A 21,029-nucleotide genomic window follows, 5' to 3' on the forward strand; every position below is an offset into this window, starting at 1 on the left:
ATGCTTAGCCATTGAAAATTAGTCTTCTACCCCCATACACACTGATAGTTACATCTTCAAAAACCAACTTTTTTCCTTCTAACAATAGTCATGTAATTGAAATGTGTATTCCCTTTGATTCAGTGATTCCACTTCTAGAAATGTATCCTATAGATATTTTCATGCATAAAGGCAATGATGATCTACAGATAAGAATGTCTACTCAAGCAACATTTGCAACAACCAGAAATTTTAAATATCCTAAATGATCATCAGTGAAGATCTGGTAAAAATAAATTATGGTACAGCTATATAATGGGATTTTACAGTCTTTTTTTTAAAAGAATATTTATGTAACTGATACTAAAAGCTCTCCAAGATCTACTCTTGAATGACAAAGAGGAAGGAGCTATGGTGTGCCACCATCTGTGTTAAAAAACAAAAGTTATGTACACATACACACATGAATATTCATAAGGGCATATGCATAATATATATGCATTCCTATATATATGATATGCATCGAGGAAGGACATCCAACTAATTCAAAATACATAATTTTATGATATAATTTTACTGTATTTCAGGGCATGTGGGGCCATAGTAGGCACATAAATTTTCTTGAATGAATAAATTCCCTACATGCTTTTTATAAATCAACTTCCTCGTGTGTTTTATAAATCAAACTTGACCCCAAAATGTCATCCAATTTTTTCTCAGACATTTTTTTTATTACCAATTTAACACTGTTCTCAGATAATTTAGGAAAGCTGGTGAGGAAGAACCATCCAAAAAAGCAACTCCAGCTTCGAGTCTTTCACACAAACCTATCCTGCAATAAAACCAACAAGGCAGACTTTCCAGCAAGCAAAGTTTTTGAATGGTGATTATTTAATTAAGAGGTTAAAAAGGCACATGCCGTTTTCTGTTCACACATAGGCGATAAGGTTTCACCCCTTGCCCACACTCACACACAGTAGCCCTGCGGCATACTTCTCCATGTATGTAATGTGAACCCAAGCTTTCTGCCTAGTCTGCTGGTAAAATGATAGGGGCTATCAAAGGGATTAATCGTATCCCTTCATTCTATACCCTTTAATCCTAAAATAAGCAGTTCTAAATGCATTCCACAACAGCATATGCACTTTTTCAGAGGGTGAAATCAGTACTCCATGATGACATTCCTGAAATGTTCCAGGTTATTCCTCGATAGATAATGGTGCAGATGTACAGAGAGGCTGGAACTATAGGGGAAAAAGTACTCTCACTTCAATACTTATTATAACCATGTATAATTGAATTTACTCTAGTAACTTACAAAAACTCAAGGTTTCAGATGAAGTCATCCCTACCTCAGAACAATATATTCTGGAATAGCACACTTGCCCTTAGCAAGCACTCCCGAAATTAAAAAAAAAAAGAAAAGATTTTGGATCCTCAATCATTGAGAACATAGTGCCTATCTTATTGCTGGAAATGACAGTTCTAAATCTGTCCAAGTAGTCAAAACTAATTCTTGACCCTGGGGCAGAGGCTAATATAATAGAGCCTTTTATCCAACATAACCAACACCTGTAGTCCAGTTGGGATGAAATTCTGCTGTGGTTGCCTGAAAATCCAAAATAATAGTGGCTTAAACAAGATAGAAACGAACTTCTCCCTCATGTAAATACAGTCTGGAGTTATGCAATCCAAGGCTACTATGGAGTCTCTATGGTCACCAGGAACTCAGGCAATGCCGGTCTTGTTCTGCATTCCTCCACACAGGGCTTCCACCTCATGGTCCAATATAGCTGCTCAAGCTCCAACTGTCACATCCACATTCCAGTGGGCAAGAAGCAGGGGTACGTGCATTTTTTTTTTTTTAAGATTTTATTTATTTATTTGACAGAGACAGAGACAGCGAGAGCTGGAACACAAGCAGGGGGAGTGCAAGAGGGAGAAGCAGGCTTCCCACTGAGCAGGGAGCCCGATGCGGGGCTCGATCCCAGGACCCTGGGATCATGACCTGAGCCGAAGGCAGCCGCTTAACGACTGAGCCACTCAGGCGCCCCACGTGCGTTCTTTTGAAAGGTACTTCCCAGAGGTTGTACTTACTATTTTAACTTATATGCCTTTGAGTGGAGCTTAGTCAAACGGCAACCCCTAGGAGTAAGAAGGGCTGGGACGTACCGTCTTAATTCTCAGGCTGTCTGCCAGACAATATTTTACAGGTTATATCCCTAAGGAAGAAGTAGATGATGGATGTGGGGACAACTAGCAGTGTCTATCACACAGAGGAATCACAAAATAATGATACATACATATCTTAATTTTTTTTCTTGAAATATATAGCCATACATTCGTTTCTAGGGAGGGAGGAGATTTTGCATATGGGTTTATGGAACAGAATGCCTTTTATGTCATGCACAAAAGAAACCTATAATCCATCTTCTTCAATTTCAGTTTGGTTGTTTTAGAGGCGTGTCATAACGTAAAGATGCTCCAACAAATCTAGGTCCTTTTACCATCTCTGCCTCTTTCCCAGTGTTTTAGAATCATTTTGCCCAAAACCTAATTCAACTGGGTTGTTTTTAGTATTCATCACTGGGTTATTTCCAAGAACCGAGCTTCATTTTCATAGAAATACCAGCTCTTATTTCTGTTCACATCTTTACTTCATAGATTTATGAAGTTCACATACGTACCTACAGTCCCAAGGATAACAGGCATGAACAGATTTAGGAACAAACAAATTCAATCCTGGTAATATACAAGTCTACAACCCAACTGCAGGGATCAGAGACTGAGTGTCCTGAAAAAGGACCTATTAACTGGATGTTTCATTGAGGGAATGTAGATCTTTGGTTTATCCAGCAAGGGGATTGAATGAAGAACTCCCCTCCAGTTTCTCCTTGCCAAAATCTCCTCAGTTGGCTATTTCAGCAAGAAAGCCCTAGTAATGCTATCATCGTGTGTTAATGATGATGGAGCCCTTCCTGATTCATCTATCTGCCTCAATCTCAAGATGAGGGAAACTGAGGCTCAGAGGAGTTCAGTAAGTTTCCAAGTATCAGAGGTGTGCTCTGCACTTACCAAAGGCGTTTGCTGCTTGCAACACTTTGCATTACTTCTCAGTGGGTGAGAATGCCGTTGGCTTTGGGGCAGGACTACTGTCCCTGTGATGGCACAGAGTCCCAGGCTAAAGAACGTTTAACAACCCTGTCTCCAGCCCACTAAGTGCGGCCCTTCCAACTCACTGTGACAAGAACACAGAAATGCAGTCATGAGTGGCCAGATGCCCACATCCCTAGACGGAGACGTGATATTTTGTTGTAGTTTTATAGCTGTTTTCCTGTTGTCTCCTGAATCACATGATCACAGCTATGGATCTTGCTCTACCCACAGACAATGCCAAATCCTAAGGAATCTTAAGAGCTCTTTTAATCTTCTCGACAGAAGTGAACAAAGCTTAGCTCAGACACGAGAGTATGCATACTATTTTAATAATTCCTAGGAAAGCAGATGCTATAGTTCATGGAACACAAACTTCACTGTTCTACACAAATCTGTTTTCTAATAGCTATTTATCCCGGACTCAAACAAAAACATGAGAAATGCTAATGTCATTAAGAAAACAAATAACGCTTTTTCATACATCTGCCTGATGAGATCCTTTGTTCAGTTTTCTATTGAGTCATTTCATATTTTTCTCATTAGTTAGAGCTGTTTCCACATTTTGAAAAATTAGGTCTCTTTATATCACACATCACCAATAATTTTCTCAATTTGTCTTTTGAAAATTTTGAAGTCATTCATGTGAAGATAATCTTCCTTTATGACTTCTGGGCTCTAGGTCATCCATTCATTTATTCATTCATTCAACAAATTTTATCGAGATTTTTGCCATGCACCAGGTATTTTTCTGAGAGTTGGGGAATTAAGCAAAAAAAAAAGACATGGAACAAAAGATTCTTATGAAGTTGAAATTCTTGTGTAGACTACAGTAATTAAATCTACTGCAGATCAAAATCCAGATAATCCATTAAAAATGTAATGTCAGGTCGTGAAAAGGGCTCCGGAAAAAAACTAAGAGAGGCAGGGAAAAGGGAAGGGCTGGAGCACTATTTAGAATGGTTAGGAACTGCTGCTCTAAGAAAACACTGGAAAAGAGGCCTGGAGGGAAGCAAAGCAACAAATTGTGTGCACATCTTGGGGGGCTGGGGGGAGGGGGTATGCCAGCGCGGGCAAATGCCCTGAGGTGGAAATATGCCTACTGTGTTTAGGGACCAGCAAGGTGGCCAGTATGGCAAAAGGGTATGGAGTGGGGGGCAGAAAAAGAGAGATTATTTGAATTTAGATATGTCTTTTACTTTCCAAATTTGTAAAACCATTCGTCCAAAAGAAAATTTAATTTTTTTTTTAATGTTTTGGATCTCTCTCTCCTTATTGCAAATGGAAAATTGCTTGTCCTAGCACCTTTTGTTGAATCTTAGCCCACTGCTTTTACAGGTCACTTCTCTTGTACACCACTGTGCACAGAGACTCGGATCTAGTTTTGGAGGTGTCCTGGTCTGCCTCAAGGATCACTTCCTGCTCCAGCACCACATTATTTCATTTCTGTAGCCTTATGATGTATTTTACTATCCGGTGGGGCTAGAACCTCCTAAATCTTGAGTCATCTTCGCTGACATCAGACCTTGGCTGGTTCTACTTTCCAGCCAATGAAAGAGCTTGAAAGTTACTTTAGTAAATTCCATGGCCCCTAGGTGACAGGAAGGAGGAGGAGGCCAAGATTATACTAATGCTCAAGTGGGGGTGGGGACCCTCTCTCCAACTTAAACTCCTAGCCCTCAATATCAACACCAATCACTTAACAGTAATCTAAACTGCTTCATGATAAGAAAGCTCATTGACTGTTAATGTGGACAGTCATTTAAATCATGTTTATCTGGTCTCTCCATGTGACATTAAGTCCTGGAGGGCGGGGCTATAATGATTTTCAAACTATATTCTCTGGACCACCACTAACACCAGCAGCACCTAATTTATTAGGTGGAAATTAAGCACCAACTGAGAGCTAATGAATGGTAAACTCTGAGCAGGAAGGGCGTAGCCCCACCGCTGTTTAGATCCCTCTGGAGCTGGGCAAATAATATGGTGCTCAAAAGCCCACACCACAGTCAGAGTCCTAAGATCTAACCTTGGTTTCAATACTAACTAATTGGGTGACCTTGGGGAAGTAACTTAAACTTGTAGCATCCAGGTCTCCTCTTGAAACCAATGTGAATCATGGTGTCTACCTCATAAAGGGTTTCAAGAATTAAATCTAAGAATATAAGAAATTGTGCTTAGAATAGAATAGCCCTTGCCCATTGTAAATGGTCAATTCATGATAACTAATATGATAGTGATAATGAGGAAAATCTTCATTTGCTTTCATTTTATTTCAGTTAATTTATTATGAAAAGCCGACATCCATTGATGCTGAATTTAACAGAACAGAAATCAGGGAATGGGGAAGTATTAATGTTAGACTTTTTCTGACTGTGTTTACAGAGAAGTGATAGGAGCTGGAGAGTGGAGTAAGTTAGCCATGGCAGGACTTTGTAGAGATGGGTCCGATCTCCAGGATTATGAAGAATTTTCTAAGGGAGCCCATTTTTCTCCCCTTTGAAAGTCGATCAATTATATAACCTAGACATTAATTAAAAGCCCCAGGGCCAATAGTTCTTCCCACAAATAACTGTCTACACACTATCAGTTCATTTCGTATACATCTCCCTGGCAAAGCCCAGCAAAAGCTACAAGAAGATGGATGAACTTCATAGGGTGACCCCGGGGGTCAACTGATTCAGACTGCTGAATTCATCAATACGGACAGCAAATTCCATCCACTAACAGCAGTTTGCACAACCCCCGCCTGTTGCAAGCATTTAGTTGCACCTAGAAAAGACAAAAGGCGGGTTCCCCACAAAGGTGCCCCAAAGTCAATACCTAGCCCTCCAGCGCCACTATACTTTTATAGATACCATGTTTAAAAAGCCTTAGTTGGGTGCACTGCTGAAGAATATGAAATAGTATATGCTTCCTCACCATGATTATTATTATAATGGGTTGAACAGTGGCCAAAAGATACATCCACCTGGAATCTCTAAATTTGATTTTATTTTGGAAAGGGGTCTTTGCAAATGTAATGAAGTTAAGGACCTTGAGATGAGATCATCCTGGATGAGGGTGGGCCCAAATCCAATGGCAAGGCCTTCTGAGAAGAGAACAAAAGGAAACACCCTGTGATGATAGAAGCAGAAATGGGAGTGACATCTACAAGCCAAAAATGCCAAGGGCTGCCAAGAGCCACCGGAAGCTAAGATGGAGGCGCAGAGTGGATTTCCCCACAGACCCTCCAGAGAGAACCATGCTCCTGACGCCTTGATCTTGGACTTCTAGCCTTCAGAACTTCCAAAGAATAAATTTCTGTTATCTGAAGTCACCCAGTTTGTATTCATTTACATAATAATACAATTATGTAAAACTCCCTATTAAAAATAAACCCTAGAAGGACACGACAGCCTAATGCTGAGAGGACTCCTTTTTGGGTCATGAAGTTGCACTATTTTTTTTTTTTTGCCTAAAGAAATCATTTGACTTTGTTGAATTTTCCAAATTGTCTACACGGCACGTTTATTGTCCAACAATTTGATCAAAATTAACTTAAAATACGAAATAAACCTGCTTTAAAATGCTGCTATCACCAGGATTTTGAAAAGTAAAAACCAGAATTTTCTAAAAATCCCTAGCAATTGGATAATCTACAAAACCGTTCTACCTCCCAGAACCCAGGAAAACCTATGTACGTGTCCTTCCCTGTGGCTTCAAATACTCCTGGACCCAAGATGATGGAGACGTTCCTGTTATCAATTGCCTCCAAATCTGGGGCTTCATGAAGCTGAGAGGAAACTGTCATTATAACCTCCCAACAACTCAGTAAGTCACTGGAAAAGCTCCAAAGGCCAAGTCATCAAGGATGCAAATGACAGGCACGTGCTCCTGGGTGCCTGATTATGGAACAAAAGACTTTGAGAAATTATATTATCAGAGTAATTTCATAATATCGTTGAAGAAAGAAAACACCTGCATTCTTCTAATAAGCCCCCTGGAGGCCTAATTCCTCAGCACTCATGCGGAGGACCCACTCTGGATGTTACATGTACACTTAATGAGCCAGTTTTTAAGAATTGTGAAAGCAGTTTCTGCATCACCAAGTAGTTTACCAAACATAAAATCAAATAACGCTCTCATTAAATGCCTTCAAGCTGTCAAACGGGTTTGTGTCTGCTTTGCAACGTGGTGTCAGGATCTGTGAAGCATTGGGGAACATAAGTTCAAAAGCACAGGTCCAAAGATGGGAGATCCTGCTTATTTTTAGCTTATGGACTCAAGCTGGGTGCAGAAGGGATGCTCTGCAAACTCCCGCCCCTGACCTCTTCTGCAGAGGTTTCCTCTAGGAAACATCCAAATGGCATTCTGCGGACTCCCGGACTCCTGCCTTTCACAAGCTCCCCCCCATAGCCCAATTTAACACTAAACCTGTCAGCAAGCTGAATGGAGCCCCCTTCAATGTATGCAGATCTGATGGGGAAACTGCAAGTAGCCAGTTTCTCACCTTTCAGACACCCTAAGCCCTCTGATTTTACAGGAGTTTACCCTTAAAGCCCCCATCCACAAACCCACTATCCCAGGGTTCTTCAGACATTTTGTTCAGTATAGACAACAGTCCAATCTCATCCCCAGACCACTGAGAATATGACTGTTTTTCCCAAGGTACAGTTTTTTTGTTTTTGTTTTTAATTTAATTTTATTATGTTATGTTAATCACCATACATTATTACATCATTAGTTTTTGATGTAGTGATCCATGATTCATTATTTGCGTATAACACCCAGTGCTCTGTTCAATACGTGCCCTCTTTAATACCCATCACCAGGCTAACCCACCCCCCCACCCTCTCCCCTCTAGAACCCTCAGTTTGTTTCTCAGAGTCCATAGTCTCTCATGTTTCGTCCCTCCCTCTGATTCCCCCCTTCATTTTTCCCTTCCTACTATCTTTTTTTTTTTTTTTACATATAATGTATTGTTTCAGAGGTACAGGTCTGTGATTCATCAGTCTTATGGTACAGTTTTATATTTAGACAAGGAGAGTCAAAAATGCCAGAGCTAAACATGTTGTCTTGGTTAGAGCACTTGGGATCTTGAGCTCCAAAGACCTGGTTTCAAATCTTGACACCACTACTTCTTACCCGTGTGACCTAAGGCATGTTACCTAACCTCTCTGGGTCTCAGTTTTCTCCTGTTTACAAAGTAGAAGATAAAATACATGCCTCAGAAAATTGTTCTGAGGGAGTCATGGGCTACAGCATGTAAAGAGCCAACCATACAGCAGACCCTCAACAATGTGAGCTCCTTCCAAAGAGCATCTCCCAGATAGGGACGATTTAGCTACTTAGATGTCCTGCTCAGTGCACTTGTCCCTGCCAAGTGGCAACTTTATTCTGTTCTGCCATTCTTATCTCCTTCCAGTCATGCATAATCACTCACTTGCTTCTTCAAATTAGTAGCACAAAATTAGATGTCTACAGCAGCCAGTCCGAAATGTAAATGAGTGAGGCAGGCCAAGTGTAACACAATAGGGAATGGTGGGGACTGTGGAAAAGTTGAAATCAGAAAGTAAGGGAGGAATATAAGCCCAGGATTGCCAGAAATTCTTTACTCCAGAGAAAACCCCAAACCTGATTTCTTACATGAAACATCAAATGTTGGCAACTACTTAAAATTTTAAATCTGGTACCATGGCAACAAAATATAGGTACAGGGCAGATCTTATCTCAGGAGTTTTCAGGGTAGGATCTTGGGGTTCAAATATTGTTATCAATATCCTTGTTTTTCATGCCTTAGAAAAGGGAGCTTCTCTTTAATGATCACGTAAGTCCAAGTGTCTGGTATGGCACACCAGAAGCCACAAAACCGACACTTAGTAAGCAGGCTTGAGTAACATGGATGAAGTATCGCCTTGATGATGAGTGGCTTTCATCTTGGACATGAATTTTCATGGTCCAGTTGGTGGGCACAAGGCACAAAAAAGGTCCCTTTTTATATACTGACCCCGGGGGCAAAATTTACATGTTTTCTTCTTGTTATGGTTTGCAAACTGTTTTAACAAACATCATATGCACACTTCATTTAAGCAAATAGACTGTGAGGGTATAGGGTCCAATTCTAAACTCCACTTCATCTGAAGTATAGTTGTCTGCTGGCAAGTGTGTGAGGTGAATCTGCTATTCCATCCGGAATACTCATTCCTTTAGAACCTGAACTCCCACATGGTTGGGGGGCGGGGGGAGCTTGGAGACTCCATCTCTTCTGACTGAAGTTCATAGAACTAGGATCATCACACCCATTTAACAAATGAAGCTCTGCAGCTCATGGCGGCGGGCGGGGGCGGGGGGGGGTCTGTTCTCTGTCATTGAATCTCCAATTTCCAGGGCCATGAACCCATAACTTTCTACTCCTTTTTTTAAAAAGATTTATTTATTTATTAGAGAGAGAGAGAGAGAGAAAGAAGGGTGGGGGGAAGACTGTGACTGGGGGGGGGGGCAAACGAAGAGAATCTTCAAGCAGACTCCCCACTGAGCATAGAGCCCAATGAAGAGCTCGATTTCACAACCCATGAGATCATGCTATAAGGTGAAACCAAGAGTCAGATGCTTAACCGAGCCCCCAGGCACTCCCGCCTTCCTACTCCTTATCCAATTCTGCTATTCATCTTTCTTTCAACCACAAACCTACAGGGCTTACGTTACACACCACACACAATGATGCATGTTCCATGCTTTATCCCATGTAATCCTCCTGAAAACTTCATAGTAGTAATATTATTCCCATTTTTCAGATGAGAAAACCAAGGAAGGCTCAGAAAGGTTAAGTCACATTTTCAAGGATTCTTAGCTAGTAAAAGAACCAAGACTACAATACCAGCAAAATGTCTTTAAAGCCTGTCCCTTTAACCACTCAGCCTTAATGTTCCCACATAAGCCCTTATCCGCTTCATAGAAGTTTTTATGACACTGCCTCAAAGTATACATTTCTCCCCAGAGATCACCCCCCATGGCTCTCCCATACATAACGCAGGTAGAATCCTTTTGATCTCCAAATGTTCAATGCTCTGGCAATCATTCCCTTTAGGGAATGCTCCCTCTGTCCCACAGGGAATTCCCCCTGGGGTTCTCATTAATGGCAGAGTTAAAGGATAACCTTACAGCTTTTTGAACCAACAGGCCACAAAATAACACATTTATGAGATTCCCCCTCATCCCATCAACCTTAAACAACAGAAGCATAAGGATGAATGACAACCTTTCAACAGAATGTGAGTACCACTTTCCAGATTAAAGACAAATAAAATGTATTTTGAAAAAAAAAAAGATGACTGACATCAGTGCTCTGTGCTTTCTCACTGTTCATCGGGTACAAATTGTCACTCAGGGTGATTAAACAAGGATTAATAACAAGGTTGCTATACAAGCTCAGATGTTTCAAAGTTTCAGCCTGAAGAACACATAAATATACGCACATTTTTTCAATGGCAGGGGTGGAATTTGGCACCATCTATTTGGAGGACAATTTGACAAGAGCTCCATGTAGCCCCGTTGTAGCATAAGAAAAGCTATCATCATACAGTATATAATCAGGAACGATGGAAAACAACCAAAGTGGCCATGAGCAGACAATTTTCAATTCACTGATAACCCATACACTGGATTCTAAAAGCTAATAAATGTATTAGGTTCGATCTTTTTGCTCTTTTTATAATTGCATGCAAACATATCCAAAAAAAATTTCTAAAAGTATGCTACAAAAGACCACATAAAATGTATATTTTCTCTAAAATCTTAACAAATAATAATTTGAATGAAACTGAGGAAATAAAAACCAAGCCATAAGCAATAGATCTCGAGATGTCTAGCTGTGGGGTCCGCAGACTTTCAGCACAGGGCTACTTGGTCAACTCTTTCAGTTTCCTGGACCACAAGGGCTGTCTCAGCTACCAGATTCTGCCATTCCAAAAGCCACCAGAGAGGATACGAAAGGAAGGAGCATGGCTGTGTCCCATTAAAACTCTATTTATGGACTTAAAATGTAAATTTTATACAATTTTTATGTGCCACAAAATGTTATTCTTCTTTTGATTTTTTTTTTCCCCCAATCACTTAAAAATAGGAAAACTATTCTTGGCTAGTAGGCTATACAAAACCAGGTAGCAGCCTGATTTTGTCCCACTGGCTGTGGTTTGCTGACCCCTGCTCTCCAAGGTGTAATTAAGGGTTTTCTTCTGTGGGCTATGTAAGTTTTATATGTGTATGTGTGTGGGAGGGTGTGTGATTTTAAAGTACTTTATAATAGCCATACCTTATTTCAAAATCAGAGACAATAATACGGACATACTGGGATGAACTAACAGCTTTCTTCAAGAGAAAAATCCTACAAAGGTGCTGAAGCTTCCATCAAGCATATTATCAAATGCCAAGGACCTAAAATGAGCCAAACAGCAAGCTTCTGAGCTGCTAAGGATCCTTCCCTACTTTGAGGATTCCAGGCATGCATCTTGGGTGCACACACACATACACACACCCCATCTCCTTTCACCCCCACCCTTTTCTTGGCCCTTCAACTGACGGAGACAGAGTGTTTTTCCTCCCCAAGCAAAATAATTGGTGGGAACCCATTTCTTAGCCAAATTACAATCCACTAAAGTGGGGGATATCGGAGGGAGAGATGAACCATGAGAGACTATGGACTCTGAGAAACAATCTGAGGGTTCTAGAGGGGAGGGGGGTGGGAGGATGGATTAGCCCAGTGATGGGTATTAAGGAGGGCAGGTACTGCATGGAGCACTGGGTGTTATAAGAAAACAATGACTCGTGGATCACTACACACTACATCAAAAACTAATGATGTATTGTATGGAGACTAACATAACATAATAAAATAAAAATTAAAAAAACAAAACAAAAAAAAAAACAATCCACTAAAGGAAACCAGGCCGGCATCTCCCCAGATCACCACTCGAGTCATCAATCAACACAACTGCCCAGGCAACTAAGATGCTTTTCAAGGCAGTCTTGGCTGACCCAGTGAGCGTGGCCTCTGGGGCAGCTGCGTGGGGCCAAAGCATCCTGGCTGGAAAGGCCTCCGGTTGTGGCTGTCCGGAGACAAACCGCTCTGCATAACTAAAACCACCTCACAAAACTACCACTGGTCTGAGTTTTCCACGTCAGCTGCTCTTGAAAGTGCAACTCCAGGAGGCTTATTCTAAAAGCCCGTCTTTTAATACTCAAGTCGAATCTACATTTATCAGCAAAGCTGAAACGTTAAAGGGATTACAAGGAGCTTAGAATCCATTGGCAGTGCATTGATCTGGTCTTGCAAGCCTCATCTCCACATGCCCTTTAGAAATGGCTTTGGTCTACTCCCTGGTTCTTTGGTTGTCTTTGATTTTTGCACCAATCTCATCCAGGTTGGAGGGGAGGTTTCCTCTGGTTCTAATTCCAAAAGTTTCTCAGACTCCTTTCTTCTAAAACCAAGGAAAGCGCCTTGCATATTCCCCTACACAGTGGTACAGACCAGCGACTGGCAAACATTTTCTATAAACGGCAAGACAGTAAATGTTTTTGGCTTTGTAGGCCAAATGATCCCTGTTGCAAATACTGAACTCTATCACTATAGCAAGAAAACAGCCACAGACAGTATGCAAACAAATGCACTTGACTTTGTTCAGATAGCTATTTATGGGCACTGAAATTTGAATTTCATATAATTTTCCTAGGTCATGAAATATCCCTAATTTTTTTTTCAACCATTTTTTTTAAAGATTTTATTTATTTATTTTAGAGAGAGAGAGAAAGAGAGAGCAGGATGAGGAGCAGAGGAAGAGGGACAAGCAGACTCTGCACTGAGCAGAGAGCCTGATGCGGGGCTCAATCTCATGACCCCGACCAAGAGTCGGATGCTCAAACCGATCGAGCCACCCAGGCTCCCCATTTTTTTTTCCAACCATTAAAAAAATGTTAAAACCATGTATGTCTTATAAGTCATACAAAACAGGTAAAGGGTCAGATTTGCCAGCAAGACTTAATTTGCCGACCCCGGGTCCAGACTGCTGCTATTCAAAGTGTGTTCCCTGGACCAGCAGCATCAGCATCACCTGGGAGCTTCTTAGAAACGCAGAATCTTAGGCCCCTGCCTCAATCCTGTTCAGTCGGAATCTGCATTTGAATAAGATGCCCTGGGAATTCACATGCCAGCCAAGTTTGAAAAATCCTGGTCCAGACACAGAATTCTGCAGTCAGACAAGGCTGGAATACCATCCACTGGCTGGCTATAGAATCTAGGCAAATTGTTTGACCCCGAGAGACTCCATTTCCTTATCTATTAAAACAGGTAAAAATAACCGTGCCATCTCCAAGGACTGCTGTCAGGGCAAGACAAGAAAGACATAGAACGCTTGCCTGACATTGTCAGAGCTTTCGAAATGGTAGCTACTACTACAGAAGCGTACTATTTTTTAAGGTCATTGAGAGAGGAGCATGCTTATTCAGGGTTTACAAACTCCAATCACTTCCAGTATGGGACAGGTCGCCTAAATATCTGAAGAGGCCCTTCAGTGCAACTGGAATGTCAGAGACGACGGCAAGCCGAGGTCACATCCACCTGAAGAAAAACCACTCACATGCTGCCAAGGTAGCAAAGGAGGCCCCTTGCTACCACATCCTTGCATTTTCAAAGAGAAGCTGGAAACCTGGGTTTTAACGTTATAAAAAGCCCTCTTACTTAACACACTGTGCAGACCAAAGAAAATCCACCTGCGGGCTGGATGTGACCGGAGAGCCCTCTGCCTTACAACAGAGAGATAACAAGAGGCAGTAAGTCACAAGAAAATGAACCGGGGTTTTAGAGCTAAATTCTGGCTCATTCTCCCTAGCCAGGAGACCTGGGACAGATTATTTAACAATTCGGAGCCTCAGTTTCCTCATCAGGGAAATCCCCACATCTACCTTGGAGAGTTTGGTGAGGACGAACTAGAAATGTATGTAATAGGTGGAGGCACAGCTCGGGACAGGGTAAGCGCCCATCCTTGTCATGGCTGATGTTTTGGAGTTATTATTACTGCTTTTATTCATCGAGCCTTGGCATTTGCAGGGCAAATCTTCCCTGTAAAAATGGCTATTTTTCTCTCCCTGCTCAAACTGGTTGCAAACAAGCAAGCTCAATTAACCCCCACTGAGCATGCTGTCTCATAGTACACGGAGAGCTTAGTTATTAATGATCTCGTTCTGGCCGCAGTCCATGAAGATGCCTTAATGTTCCTCTTAATGAAAATCCCCTCTGGTGCCCGGCCACTGCGGGGCTGGCTCCAGGCTGCCCCGAGGTGCTGCTGCTTTGTGGCCGGGTCACCTGCAGGGCAACAGTGCTCACCTTTGCTCTCCACCTGCCCTAGATCAGGTGGAGGACAGCACTGTGCTTGACACCTGTGAGCCCTCCTAGGGTTTTTTTTTTTCCTTTAGAAACCCTACAAATCCGCCCATTTGCCACCTACAGGTGTGGGTGATAACAGAAACGGGGAAAGAGTATTGTAACTCAGGGAAATCCCCACGAACTCTATGAGCCTTCCACGGGACCTTTGGCGTCTTTCCTCACACAGAGGAAGCCCCAAAGTACAGAGAACAATTCAGCATCCACAGGGCTAGGTGTTAGAACTCCCCATTTCTCTCTCTCTCTAAGGTGTACACGAATCAGCTGGGGATCTTGTTAAAGCTCAGACTCTGGTTCAATAAGTCTAGGGCGGGGCCTGCTATTTTGCGTTTCTAGCAAGCTCCCGGGAGATGGTGATAACAGCTGGTTCCCGCCCCAGGTTTGAATCAACAGGGTTCCTCCTCCTCCACTTGCTTCATCTAGGTCCCTGCTCAAATGTCACCTCCTCCGAGAGTCCTTTCCTGACCACCTTATCTAAAATGTAATTATTTGTTGAATGAGGGCAGGAATCCTGTCTGGTGCGTTCTTTGCTGTATCCCCAGCACCAGCAGAGAGCCAGGCACAAAACAGGCACTCAAATATTTGTTCAGTGGAGAGATCCCACTTTGACAGCGGAGGGAAATGAAACTCAGGGAGCCCAAGCCGTTTGCTGAAGGTCACACAGCTTGTCAAAGCCAGAGCAAGACGGCGGGGCCAGCTCCGTCTGGACTTCAAAGCCTTAGCTCCCCCCACTACACCAGAGGAGGAAGCAAAGTTTGTTTATAACACGCTTCCTCCCCTAGAACGTTCCTACACCCAGTACCTTCAAGCTGGATGCAGGGCCTCCATTCTGTTCTACTTTGGGGAGGTGCCTGCTGGTGGGCAGTGGATCGGAGAGGACCAGTGTGGAAGCAGAGATGCGAGAGGAGAGGCCACGCAGTAATGTTTAGGGTGCCTTGGTACTCTGGGGTAAGGGAAATTCTCTCTCTTTGGGTCAGACCCAAAGGAGCCTTTCAGCCTCCATCAGGCCAGCCTTTTGCTCCTCTCAGGGCACAACGGTCTCTCCCAGGGGCTCACAGCCTCCGCAGTCAGAGGAGTGGAAAGTGAGCACACTGTGGGCTCCAAAATGCCAAAAAAGAACATTGTGCTGTCCCCCAGGAATGGCTGTCCCTCTTTTCCAAAAGGTCACCAGAAAATACGCCCATGGGGGAAAAGGAGGGAGCAAAAGCAAGGAGCTGCTTCCTTTCCAGCAATGGGCGGAAATACCATAAAAACCCCATTCATGGAGCCCCAGTGAAGCCTTTCTGCTGTCAATGGGGAAACTGCTTCTGCATGAAAACCCGTCTCAGCCTCATGAAAGGGTCTCTCTCCAAAAGAAAGGCTCCCTCATGGGCTGAAAAGACAACACTTGTTTCCCCCGTCACAAAAATCAACTGGATTAAAACGGCTGAAGGTTCTCCAAGAAACTGTGGTCATGAACGTCTACCGTAACCTGGACACCCAGCAGCCTCAAACAGGCTACTGAGGCCTCCTCCCAAGCAGCAGTTGAGAGGAAGCTAAAAATATAACAAACGTAGCCACTAGTTACCGTAAGCCTGATCCTGGGCAAATAATGGGTCTTCCGTATCTCATTTAACCCCTCCAATCATGCTGTGAGCTGAGTACCATGATTATTCCCACCTGATGGTTGGGGAACCAAGAACTAGGGAGACCAAGTGACTCACTGGAGGCCAGAGGTCACACAGAAGGAGGCGCGTCAGGCCACAACCCCCACACTGCACACCACCCCACAGGCCTCTGGTCAGAGGTGACCCCGAGGCTCCTGAGGAGGGGAGGAGCTGGGAAAGCACTCTCCTGTTCTTGACTCTGCCTTTCCCACCCCCGTGAGAGCACCAGAGAGATGGGAAAGGAAGCCAGCAGTCCTGCCATACTGGACTGGGTTTACAAAGTCAGGCCCCTACACCTCTTCCATGGATCCCCTACTCTCACAGTTGGGATGCGCAAGGGGCCAGCTCAGACCACACCTATTTGGGCTACAAAACTGGCAGTGATGGATGCCTCTTTCTGCCCATTACATATTTATAAGGTCGCCTGGCCTTGCCTCTGACACAGAAGTTATTAAATGCTTGGGAGCCATAAGGGCTGCGCTCAGCGCCTTGAAACAAAGCAAAGAGGCTACCAGACCCGTCGGAGGCAGGAACAAAAGCATTTCATTTCTGAAGGAGCCGGCTGGGAGTTTCCTTGGAACTGGGTGCCCAGCACACATTACCATTTGGGAGAAAGTAGAGAAGCACACACAGAGGGGTAAAATAAAATCAAAGCAGGCTTCTCCCCCCCTTGTGCCCAGAAACCACCCCTTCAAAGGGCCATATGAGTGGTGGGGAAAAGGGAAAGATGCACTCATCAAAGAGAGAACATGTCAGGATGTCGTCTCCGACATTCTCCTGTCACTGGTTCTTCCTTTTCGTGAAGTCGCCAAGGATCCGCCTCATCTTACATCATCAAACCGAGAGTCTGCAAGGCTGCACCCCAACTTTTTCCAACCAGAGCTCCAGCAGCCAGATGCAACGGGAGGGCACCCCGATGCCGCATCTCCCAAACATAATCATTCCAATCCAGGCTGCGGCTGCCTGGAAGTCAACATTCACGGCCCATTAATAAGAAACATCTGGCCACCGAAGAGGGTTGACACAGCGCAGGCGGGCAGTAGTGGGTTTGTGGGTGGGACCCAGAGCTACAGGGGCTGAATTGAAAACACCAGCTAGTCTGGGGTATCCTCCACACACTGCGCCGCGCTGTGGCCCTGGGAGACACTGCCATGCCCAAGTTGAATTGTTTGGGGCTGAGCAACTTAGATACACAGAGTGTGGGTAGGAGGGACTCAAAACTCTCCCATCAGGGAAATGCAGCCTGAGCCCAGCTCTCCTGCATCCCCCAGTGTCTGGCCACCACTTCCACCTTTCAATATTTGTAGCAGATGTAGCCCCAGTCTTAAAGGAACAGCCTTTGCATTCTTTCCATGTGACTTACAAGTGAGATTTACAAAAGGAGATAAATATAGGCGTGTGTGTGTGTGTGTGTGTGTGTGTGTGTGTGTGTGTGTAGATATAGATATATGTTTCCCCACTCCCCATCCCCGGAATTGTTATGCCTTAAGGAATGGGATTTAATGCATCCTACCTCCATTTATGCAAGGCGAAGCCTGGGCACTGGTCACCACAGGCGTTACATGGCTGGCCTCTCTCTATCCGCCCCAGTCCAGTCAACTTCAAAACAAAAAGACAACACAACCATGTTTCCACCACGGGGCCTCCCTCCAAAGCCCCACTGGCGTCCCAGGCAGAATGACCTGCCCCTCCCACCCCACCGTATCAAATTTGCCTCCAACGTTCCTCTCCGTTGTGGGGGATGCGGGGCGGGGTGCTGCCGGCGCCCCAGGGGTGGTCTCCCTCGTGGGGAGGGGTGTGTGGACCCGGGCGGGCTACCCGCTGGCGTGGGCACCAAGCCACCAAGAAATGGTCATGGCTGGGGCTTTGTCTCCCCCAGACACCTTGGGGTTTCTAAGAAACAAAAGCAAGACCTTTCTGTTCCCCAGGGTCCCCGAGAAGCGACCATCGCTCGTTCGCCTTGGGCCATGCCGGTGCTCCCGGGAAGGGGGCAGCACAGGACACCCCAAAACACAGCCCAAAGTCAAGTCCGCGGCTAGAGCTCCAAGAGGCTGGACGGTGGAGCTTAGATACTGTGATTCCGATCTGCTTTACGGGAAAAGGCGAGGGAGGGGGCTTTCCCGGGCGCCCCCAGACTGTGACACACAGGGCCACCGCTCCAGGTCTCGCTCTCGCCCAGACTGGGTTTCCGGACTTAACCCCTTCGGCGCCTTCCAGCGCTCCCGCGCGCCCCGGACCCCCTGCCCTCGGGGCCGGCTTACCTGGGGCCACAGGTGCGCGGCCGCCGCGCGGGGGGAAGCTGGACAGGGGCGCTCGCGGAGGCCCAGGGGCGGGGGGACCCAGAGATCGGCCCCGCTCAGGTGGGGGACACTCACCGAGCGGCTGGAGAGTCTTTTCCGGGAGCTCCGGCTGAACATGGCCGGGCGCCTCCTGCACGCAGCGCCGTCGGTCGGTCGGTCCGCACCGCGGCCGGGAGGGCGGGTCGCCTGGGCGGGCACGCTCGGCGGCCCGTGGCTTGGCTGTCTCCGCCTCGCCGCCCCGGGCTCGCTCCGGAGCGCACGCCTCCCCCGCCTCCCTTGCTGGTGCCTCTCGCTCTCCCGCCCGCAGGTCCCTCCCTCTCTCCCGGCATCCCCCCGCCTCCCCGGGTTCGCCCCGCGGGCCGCGGGCTCTTCCCATCCCTCCCCCGCACCGGCTGCGCCTACTCTCTCCCTTCCCCGGCTTCCCCGCCGGCCAGCCGCCGCCACCGCCGCTCCCGCACCTGGGCCCGCCCACAAGGGCTCGTCCCTCACCCCCGGCGAAGTTCGGGCAGGGACCACTTGAAGGCCCCCTGGTGCTTTGGCCTGGGTAGCGGCTGGAGGTGGAGGGATGAGGGGTTAAGTTTTTTTAAATGAAGGTAGAATTCACATACAGTAAAATTCCCCTCTTGTGGTGCACAAATCTGCCAGTTTTGACAAATTCACACAGACCTATTAACAGCCAGCACAATCAAGATCTAGAACAGTCCCATCGTCCTCCAAAATGGACTATTTTAAAAAGTTTTGTGACATGCCTGGAATGCGTTCACTAAGTACTGGTAGATGAGGAGGAGGAGGACGACAGATGCCCCCACCCGCCCAGCGCCTGGAATACAGCACAGGCTCCCTAAGTAACTGTTGAACCCTTGCAGGGCAAGCTTTGACGCGCCCCCTCCCCCCACCACGTGCCCATGCTTTTCCCACCACTTGGTAGCTGGTGATCTTCCCATATCAACTGACTTTGTGATTCTATCTCCTTATCGAATAAAAAGAGATACAACGAGAGTCCTAATCTCACAGTGTTGTTGAGAGAGATGAGTGGGCACAGGTAGATTTGTTACAGATGTTGTAACAGGCACAGACTAAGGGCTCATTAGAGATTAGCTGTCAAAGAACAAAAAAGTTTGCAAGTCTGAGCGGTATAGGCCCTGGTGTCCACTTCCCATTGATGTTTCAGCTTAAATACCACCTCCCCTGAGAAAACTTCCTTGACCCCCTATTGTAACATCTCACACACAGACACTCCCTCATACCACCCATGGCATACACTGAAATGATCTTGTTTACTTATTTATTTGCCCTCAGCCACGCTTGTTCACTTTAGTGGCTCTAGGTCCTCTAACAACACCTGCACAATGTGAGGACTCCATAAATGTCAAATGTCTTGTCATTGTCAAAAAGATATTTCTCTGGGCTTAGGCATTGAGGCTGCGAGCTGAAAAGCTGTGTGCTTGGGCTAATAGCAAATTAGTGGCAAGGCCAGTCTATCTCTACCCCAGATGCAAAAGAATGGGGACGTGACCCGGCTTAGATATTTGCTGTGTGTCAGTGTTCGCCGATGATCATCAATGCCTAGAGAGCAAGGTTTGATTTGAGTTCCAGGCCAGAACAAGGGTGAGGCAAGTGCGGAGTGAAATTTACAGGCGGCCCAAAAAACTCAGTAATTGAGATAAATAATGCTTTTATGCAATATTTTAAAGAATCGTAATTGATGCAACAAAGTCAACATTTTATTTTTTTTTAATTTTTTTTATTGTTATGTTAATCCCCATACATTACATCATTAGTTTTAGATATAGTGTCCCATGATTCATTGTTTGTGCATAACACCCAGTGCTCCATGCAGAACGTGCCCTCTTTAATACCCATCACCAGGCTAACCCATCCTCCCACCCCCCTCCCCTCTAGAACCCCCAGTTTGTTTTTCAGAGTCCATCGTCTCTCATGGTTCTTCTCCCCCTCCGATTCCCCCCCTTCATTCTTCCCCTCCTGCTACATTCTTCTTCTTTTTTTTTTCTTTCTTAACATATATTGCATTTTTTGTTTCAGAGGTACAGATCTGAGATTCAACAGTCTTGCACAATTCACAGCGCAAAGTCAACATTTTAAATAAAGACCAGATCCCACCCTGTACTTACCTGTCCCTCCTTCACTCACCTCACCATAATCCTAGCTCTGTAAAAAATACTCCCAACGCTTAGGGACCTAAAGGGTAGACTCCTTTATATTGCTTTTATGTATTTACCCAACACCCCCCAGCACCAGTAGATGGTACACTTGCAGAGAGTAAATGCCATGGCTCATTCATCTCTTTATTTGCACAGGCCTAGCACAGGCTCTCGCTCATTTCCAATGCTTGACAAATGTTTGTTAAATGACTGAAGAGAAGGCAGTAGCTTTGGTAGAGGTGGGGGGCAGGGGTGGTAGCAATTAAAACCCCAGGTGAATAATCAGTACAGGTGCAGAAGGCTCACCTGGCCTTCTCAGCAGGGCTGCTGCATTCCTTGCTCCATGCTGCACTGTGCATGGCCTTCTAACTGG

General features: G+C 45.2%; 1 protein-coding gene across 1 annotated transcript in view; it reads right to left on the reverse strand.

Moving 5' to 3' along the window:
- The window catches only part of PRICKLE2 (prickle planar cell polarity protein 2), a 312,913-nt gene extending 294,158 nt beyond the window's left edge, over positions 1-18,755 (reverse strand). The window contains exons 1-2 of the mRNA XM_032411692.1: positions 18,570-18,755; positions 17,708-17,793 (exon numbers count right to left, since the gene is read on the reverse strand). Coding sequence (XP_032267583.1) covers positions 17,708-17,793; positions 18,570-18,611 — 128 coding nt within the window. The 5' untranslated portion in view covers positions 18,612-18,755. The remainder of the gene's footprint in view (positions 1-17,707; positions 17,794-18,569) is intronic.
- Between the last annotated feature and the right edge of the window lie 2,274 nt (positions 18,756-21,029).

Source organism: Phoca vitulina, unplaced genomic scaffold (assembly GCF_004348235.1).
Source record: "Phoca vitulina isolate PV1807 unplaced genomic scaffold, GSC_HSeal_1.0 scaffold13, whole genome shotgun sequence".
NCBI lineage: Eukaryota > Metazoa > Chordata > Mammalia > Carnivora > Phocidae > Phoca > Phoca vitulina.